This window comes from Nicotiana tabacum, chromosome 24, assembly GCF_000715075.1.
Source record: "Nicotiana tabacum cultivar K326 chromosome 24, ASM71507v2, whole genome shotgun sequence".
NCBI lineage: Eukaryota > Viridiplantae > Streptophyta > Magnoliopsida > Solanales > Solanaceae > Nicotiana > Nicotiana tabacum.
In genome coordinates, this window is record NC_134103.1 from 32,330,330 (window position 1) to 32,338,009 (window position 7,680).

The 7,680-nt window shown below is 35.1% G+C and overlaps 1 protein-coding gene across 1 annotated transcript; it reads left to right on the forward strand.

The window, feature by feature from the left end:
* The first annotated feature begins 1,561 nt into the window (after positions 1 to 1,561).
* Positions 1,562 to 4,752, forward strand: LOC107764713 (uncharacterized protein At4g28440-like). Its single transcript, XM_016583317.2, has 3 exons — positions 1,562 to 1,694; positions 1,861 to 2,065; positions 4,269 to 4,752. Exons 2-3 carry the CDS (start codon positions 1,879 to 1,881, stop codon positions 4,454 to 4,456), a joined length of 375 nt encoding a protein of 124 aa, XP_016438803.2. The 5' UTR covers positions 1,562 to 1,694; positions 1,861 to 1,878; the 3' UTR covers positions 4,457 to 4,752.
* The last annotated feature ends 2,928 nt before the right edge of the window (positions 4,753 to 7,680 follow it).

Consider the following 7,680-nt stretch of genomic DNA (forward strand, 5'->3'; position numbering starts at 1 on the left):
TGGGACTTGTTGGTATGTTCGGACGGGGTCTCGAGGGGCTCGAGTGAGTTTCGAGATGGTTTTAGATCATTTCGGAGGAGGATTTCAGTGCTAGTTTCTGATGTCCCTGTTGTTCTTCGCGATCGCCAAGATGTAGCCGCGATCACGTAGGCTAAGTTTGGAGCTAGGCATTTTTTTCTTCACATTCGTGACTACATGATCGCGTTCGCGTTGCTTTGTGAGGCCCGGGGCACAGCATTCGCAGTGTTGTGTCATGTTCGAGTATCAGCGAGGGAGCTAAAGGCTTTGTTTATCGCGTTCGCACAGGAGGCGACGCGTTCGCGAAGGTCTAGCAGCGGTGTTCATCGCGTTCACGAAGGATATGACGAAAACGCAAAGTGTTATTTTTGTGGCAGAGTAATTTGTGCATCGCGAACGCGAGGTCTCTTGTGCGTTCGCGAAAGATATCCCTGTTCAGTGATTATAAAGTACTCTATTTCGAATGTTTTGGTCATTTTATCACATTTTGAGTTATGGAGCTCGCATTTGGGCGATTTTGAAGAGGATTTTTACCACATGAATTGGGGTAAGTATTTTTCACTCGATTTTGATTATTTTACATGATTCCATCTTCGATTTTAGCCTTTAATTTGATGAATCTAAAAGAGAAAATGAGGGTTTTTGTCGAAACTTTCCTAAAGTGAATAATTTGGTTTTGAACATCGATTCAAAGTCAAATTTGAGTAAATTTAGTGTGGTTAGACTCGTATTCGAATGATTTGTTGGAATTTGTGAGTTTTGTCAGATTCCGGGGTGCAGGCCCGGGTTAACTTTTTGGTTGACTTTGAGTATTTTGATTAAAGATTCAATCTTTATCGTTTGGGTTTGCTTCCTATGGCATTATTTGATGATTTTGAGTTACTTTTGGCTAGTTTCGAGCCTTTCAGAGGCCGATTTGTGTGGGATGGCGCTTCTAGTGTATTGATTTGGCTTGTTTAAGGTAAGTGTCTTTCCTACCTTTGTTTGAGAAAATTATTTCTATTAAATGATATTGTTTGCTACATACGGGCTGATGCATATACGTGGTGACGAGCGTATATCCATGTGCCGGGGGGGTTTTAATGCTCGGGAAGGGGTAATTATATGCTCTTTGTGTTTTTATGAACCTGGTGATTCTTTGACTTATGCTTTATTTAATTCAATAACTAATAAACTCACTTAACTGTGTTAGAAATCATGTGAGAATATATGACATCTCAAAAAGGATTTAATGTGTTATTTTCGGACTGTTTACTTACTTAATTAACCGTAGTATCATGAACACCCATTTATGCCTGTTATTATGTTGGAATTTTCTGTGTTTCAGCTAGGGTATTTTATTTCAGATTTTATCTCCGCATAAAATAGTAGCTATTTTTAACGACTTTGTAAATGCCGACTATTTTTTTATTACTAGTCCAAAAACTGGCTAGTCCATGCTATTTTCACTATGATTTTCGAACTATTGGAGGCCCAATTCAAATATACTCATCACAAGCCCAAATCTCTTTTCGCCAATTTGATTGTCAACGTACAAAAGGACTTCAAATATGTACCCAAGTTGCATTTAATTAGGCCTACCAACCAAACCATTTTTGCCAAGTTTATTTAAAACTTCGAGTTTTCTTCTTCTTTGAACAAATCTCGTATCATTCTCCGGCGAAATCGAGTTTCAGGTCTGTTCTCTTTTTTGTTTTTTTTATCATAACAGCTAAATTTATGCAAAAAAATGAAAAAATACAATCTTTATGTGAAAATTTGCTGTATTTGATTTTTTATTAAAATTCCCTGAAATATTTTCCAATTTTCGATTTTTTTTTTCTGGGAAATAAATGTTTTCAGGAAAAAAAAATTGAAAAAATGGCAGAGCTGAAGAAGCAGCAAGTGGGATCTAAAAAAGTGAATCAGCTTCGACCATTGGATAGTGGGGTTAATATAACTGTAAAGGTTATTAGTAAAAAGCCAATTGCACAGAGAAATCGTCTTGCTGAATGTTTGGTGGGTGATGAAACTGGAATTATTATCTTTACTGCCCGCAATGATCAAGGTAATTTTTGTTTTCACCAAGAGTTTAATATCATTGGTTGATTTCCTGGGGATTGATCTGTATGCATGTTTTGTTTATGGTTTGCAATGATTTTTCTGTTTTTACATTATAATTGTTGTATTAGATGTTCCCTCGAAGCCGAATACCGTTGGGATTGAGAAAAATTGAATCTTTACTGTTAGAATTGGCTTGTATCATCAATTGAGAACAGATTTTGTTAAGATCTTGTCATTGATGGATGAAGCGGTAAACTGATTTGAATGATTTTGCTGTTTTTCATTGTTGTCATATGTTTGGCTTCTGCTGTGTGTATTGCATGTTGCGTCGAATCTGAATAATGAGTGTATTGAGAGTTATTGAGTCTTTATTGTTAAAATTGGTATATTTTTGTAATGCTGGGTGGAAAATTTTCAATGTCTTATTAATAATAGTGGTGGTTGAAAGGATTCGATGGGTGTAGTAAAGGATCAAATTTTATTTGAAATTTGGAAAAATTGTTGGCGGGTGAGATCCCCTCGCTGATGTACATGAATAATATCCATAGGAAAGCTTTTGAAAATTGGGAAATTGTTAGCTTTTAGCTATCAGGAATTTTGTGGCGTTCTCAATGTATGCTGACTGGACGGGAATCAGTGCTGGTGAACCTTTTAGCGAATCGAGATTGGGAAAATTACTAGAATCTGAATGCATATAGTTACGTTGGCTGTGCAAGTTTGGTACTTATGGAGTTTTGACTATTTGGGAAAAGAAATAGTGGTCCTAATACAATATTCTTGTTACCCATTTTCTGATTTAGAAACTATATGTAGCATTGGATAAAGAATCCTTACTCTACTGCTGAGTGAAACCAATAAGTGGGTTTAATCAATATTACTATTAGCCACGGATGATTACATGTGCTTGTTTAATCTTCATTCTTGTCCATTGATGCGCTTTACCTTATTCTTTCTTAGCTCTAGGATGTGTACCTAATTTACAATACCTAAGCACTTTCATGCCTAGAATAGGGGAGGGATGGAAGGAGAAAATGGTGCTCTATCAGCTTAGAGATCTTGTCTAAACTCAAAGAGAGAGTGATAGGACGAGAGAGAATGGGTGGGATGGCACTGTCTAGTGTCTAGAGCTTATGTTTTCTTCCAACTTCCCTGAAAATGTAATCTTTTACCCTTTTTTTAAAGTTAAATTATATGTTTAATTGGTCCATTTTCTCTATTCCTACTCCTCAACATCTGGAAGATTCAAGATTATCCCACATGTGCTTCTTCCTGTCATAGTAATGCATATATGCAACTCCAAACCAGCATATTTTTCAAACTCAAGTATTTTATTATGTCTGAAAGAGTAACTAGGTAGGCAATCTGAAATTGATATAGTATTTGTAGTTCACTCAGAAAGAGTTTTCTGATCATTTGCTAAGTACAGTGTCTTCTTGTCGTATACTAACAAGTATGGCAGCATCATTGTTTCAATATATGTTTCTAGACTACCCCAAAAGGAGTAGAATCTTTCTTCTGCACATCCATTACCTTTTCCTCTTAATTGATTTCAACAGTACCTCTGGTTGCTAATCATGTTTATGAGTTATGACCTTCAATAAATGCTATCTAAAATTACCAGATTCATCACGGATCTTACAGCGCACCCTTATCGTAACAAAGCTGATATTAGGGTGCTTGTCTGCTTGAAACATCAAGGTCACACACACACACACACACACACACACACATATATATATATATATATATATATATATATATATATGAGATTGAAATTAAGTTCATTAATTATAAAAAGACGAGCCTGGCTTTACCAATGTATAGTAAAAAATGAAATGGAAAGATAATGACTATTGTAAGTAGAAAGGACGAAGAAACTTGGTCTACTGAATTTACCCGGCAGGAAATGACTTGAACTGATAAGTCTCTAAAATTTAGCCAGAAAAAATGGAAGACGCTGACAGGGCAAGTCATTAAATTTCCGGCTTTGAATATTGCACTATCTACTTGTCTTTTATGCTTGCAGTTTGATAGATGCTAATTAACAAGGATATCAAGTATTATCTTGTTCTTGTCCACTGCCAAGTTATGTGATTCATTTAGAAAAAGATTTTTTTTAAGCAGATGATCTTTCTCACATGGAATTCAAGTTTTTTGCTTTAGTTATTCAGTTAAGATTCCTTAACTTTTGATTGTCTTTTGCGTAGTCGATTTAATTCAAGAAGGTTCCACACTAGTCTTGACAAAAGCTAAAGTTGACATGTTCAAAGGATCGATGAGGCTTGCTGTTGATAGATTTGGCCGTATTGAAGTTGGTCAACCTGCCAGTTTCTCTGTGGATCAAGACATTAACATGTCATTGATTGAGTTCGAACGTGTAGACGTTGTTGTGTAATCACCCTTCTCCCAAAGGGCCGAAAAGCCGCGAGTACGAAGCTTAATTCTATCTCTTGGGTACTTGTTACCATGAATTTCTCTTCACATACTGGAAGAGAAGACTCAAGACACTTTTTCTGAGAGTAAGCCTTTTGTAGTATTGAAGAGGAACAAGCTGTTAATTCCTGTTTTCCTTATTTACTTTTTGGACAATCTAGGATTTAGAAATTACAAAGCAGTTCTTTATAGATACATTTTGTTGGATAATCAAATCAGTGGTCTTTTCAATTAATGTATTGAACCTTTTCTTTTTCAGTTGTCTTAGATTAAGTGCTCTATAACCCAACTGCTCTCTTTTCCTTTTGCCTTTTTTACCCACCCCAACCTGAAGTAGTAATCAGTGTTTCATCCTTACTCCTCATTGTGACTCCAAGTTTTGATTGGAAATGAAGGCATCTCACTAATGTTTTTGATAGTTTTTAACACATTTGGCCTGTTGGCTGAAAATAATTACAATTGCTAGTTAAATATGCATAAAATGTACACATTTACTGGCTATTATTTTAGAGGACGGCTGTGCAGTATTAAATTTTCCTTTTTGTGATAACCGAGAAATCACTAAAGGCTAGTTAGTGCACATTTTGAAATTTGGAGGCCACTGGGCCTGTTTCTTTACCTTCATTAACCAATTGGCAAACCTTCAAAGTCAAAAGTCAAACTTGTTAGGTGATTTGCCCAAAGTTCAAAAGTTAAGACCAATTTCTTTCAAGATCATTTATGTCACTGGCTCGTTCAAATAAAAGAGAAGGTGGCCTACGGTAAATATCCACTTGTAATCTGTACCGTGCACTAGTCGAGGTGCAATCTGTCACGGGGCCTAAAATTTTTCCTTTTTCACTTTACCTAAAAATTGAATGACATAAAGAAAACATGTATGGTACATAAAAATAGAAAATTAAAACTGAACCCCCCAAAAAAGAAAGAAAAAGAAAAACCCCAACAAGGAATTAATTATATGTAACGAATTATTGGTGTCAATTGTAACTCATTTCATCACTAAAGAGTGTTAAACATTTATGATAATGCATTTCTCATTGAACTTAAAGTTACTTAATAACTTCATTAAATTTTACGGAAGTTTAATGTAGACGTATTCGAAAGTCTGTCTGTTCACGTATTTGTCTACCTATAAATATGACACACAAGTCATAACATTTCAATATAGCCATTACAAGAAATCTGATATAGTAGAGCAAAATGAGAAAGTTTTACAAATTTTCTATCTTTGCAGCTTTGTTTCTCTTCTCATTTGCAACTTCATTTGATATTGCACTCTCCTTGTCTCCTAAACATAAGATTCCACCACACACAGCTCCAAAGCCAGCATCAAACCATATTTTTCACTTAACTCCTAAGGATGCCTCAGAAATTCCTCATTCAATTAAACCCAAATTTAAACCTAAAGTTGCTTCTAATCCTGCACCAAATAAACATGTTTCTGCACATTTGGCTCCTAAAAGCGCAATTAAACAAAACCTTCTTCCAAAACCAACATCAAATCCTAGAGAAAAGAGCAAATCTAAGTCAAGCTTGGCCCCTCAATATTCTCATGTGTCTTCAAAGCCAATTCCTCACTCAACTGCTAAATTGACAAAATTATCTCACTCATCTAAATTTGCTCCTAGGCTTGCACCAAGAAAATATTTCCCAACACATTTGGCTCCTAAAAGCTCAATTAGACAAAATCTTTCTCCAAAAATAGAACCAAAGCCAATTGAAAAGCACACATCCAACTCAATCTTGGCTCCTCATTCTCATGTGTTTTCTTCAAAGCCAATTCCTCACTCAACCTCTAAGGTGACAATAACATCTCCTTCAAAATCCAGATTTGCTCCTAGGCCTGCTCCAAATAGATATTTTCCAACACATTTGACCCCCAAAATCCCAAGTAAACAAAGCCTTCCTCCAAAACCATCATTTAAATCTTCTTTGGCTCCTCATTCTCATGTGTCTTCAAAGCTAACACCACTCTCAACTCCTAAGATAACTAAAACAACTTTTTCTAAATCAAAATTTGCACCTCAGCCTGCATCAATTAAACGTCTTTCGCCACATTCGGCTCCTAGAATCTTAAGTAAATTTCCTTCAATTTCAGTCACAACCCTTATGCCTAAGGTAACAAAAACACTTCATTCTAAATCCAACATTGCTCCTAACTCTGCACCAAAGAAACACATTGCTCCAGAAATCTCGACCAAACTAAACCGTAATTTTAAATTAGCACCGCATTTGAAAGAAAAGATTGACACTAAGTCGCGATTGGCTCCTCATTCTTCGGTGTCCTCAAGGTTGACTCGGAAAATTTCGCCCAAGCCAGCACCAAGAAAGTATATTCATCAATAGAAGAAAAATTAGAACACATCAATTTTTCTGGCAAAATGATTTATAAGGAGAAGGATCTAACGAATTGTTATGGTTTAAAGTTAAGTGTGGTGGGAGAATGATATATAGGATTTATAGTAAAATTGTTTACTCTTTCCAGTTTGCCAGAGTTATTTCATTTAGATAAATAAAGAACTTTTCTGTTTTTTCTTTAATATGTTTGCTTTCAAATTAAATAAAGAGGCGAAATATTGTACATCAAACCACATCAATTTCCTACTATACTCTATATGTTATTCCCTTGATAGTGCTAAATGTCCGCCTTATTATAATTGATCTGCATTACTATCACAATTGTCCGTTGGATTTTCTCAATTATAAAGCTAAATAAAGCTGTTAAGGACACTTATATATTTATTAACTTAGAGAAAAACAAGAACAATATATGGAATGATCCCTTAAAAAAGTAACTGAACATTAGATTTATAATAGTCAATACGAGAACCATATAGTCTTGCTTTTACAGATACATAAACAGACAACATTTTATATGAAAACGTGTGAAATAAATTTATGCCAATAACTTAATTAACACAAAACGTTTGAAGTGCACCCTTTTGTATTTCTTATTCTGTATCTATTTGAGATTTTACATTAAGTCTGATACATGACATGCTTTAGCTCAATTTTCTGTCTGTAATACCTCGTCGAGAGAAATTGTGTTTATTTCGTATGTCCATTTTCTTCTACAAGAAGAAAAAAAGTTGCTCAAGTGCCTTTTCAAGAATTCGTGGTTAAGCCGATTTTTATATTGCAATGTTATGATCTTTAGGTCAATAAATATGTATTCTCTCTAGCATC

What these genes read in the sequence shown, in the direction of transcription:
- LOC107764713 (XM_016583317.2), top strand. Translation starts at nt 1,879, where the DNA reads ATGGCAGAGCTGAAGAAGCAGCAAGTGGGATCTAAAAAAGTGAATCAG. An exon ending in TACTGCCCGCAATGATCAAG is followed by an intron (nt 2,066 to 4,268) that starts GTAATTTTTGTT and finishes TCTTTTGCGTAG; the next exon opens with TCGATTTAATTCAAGAAGGT.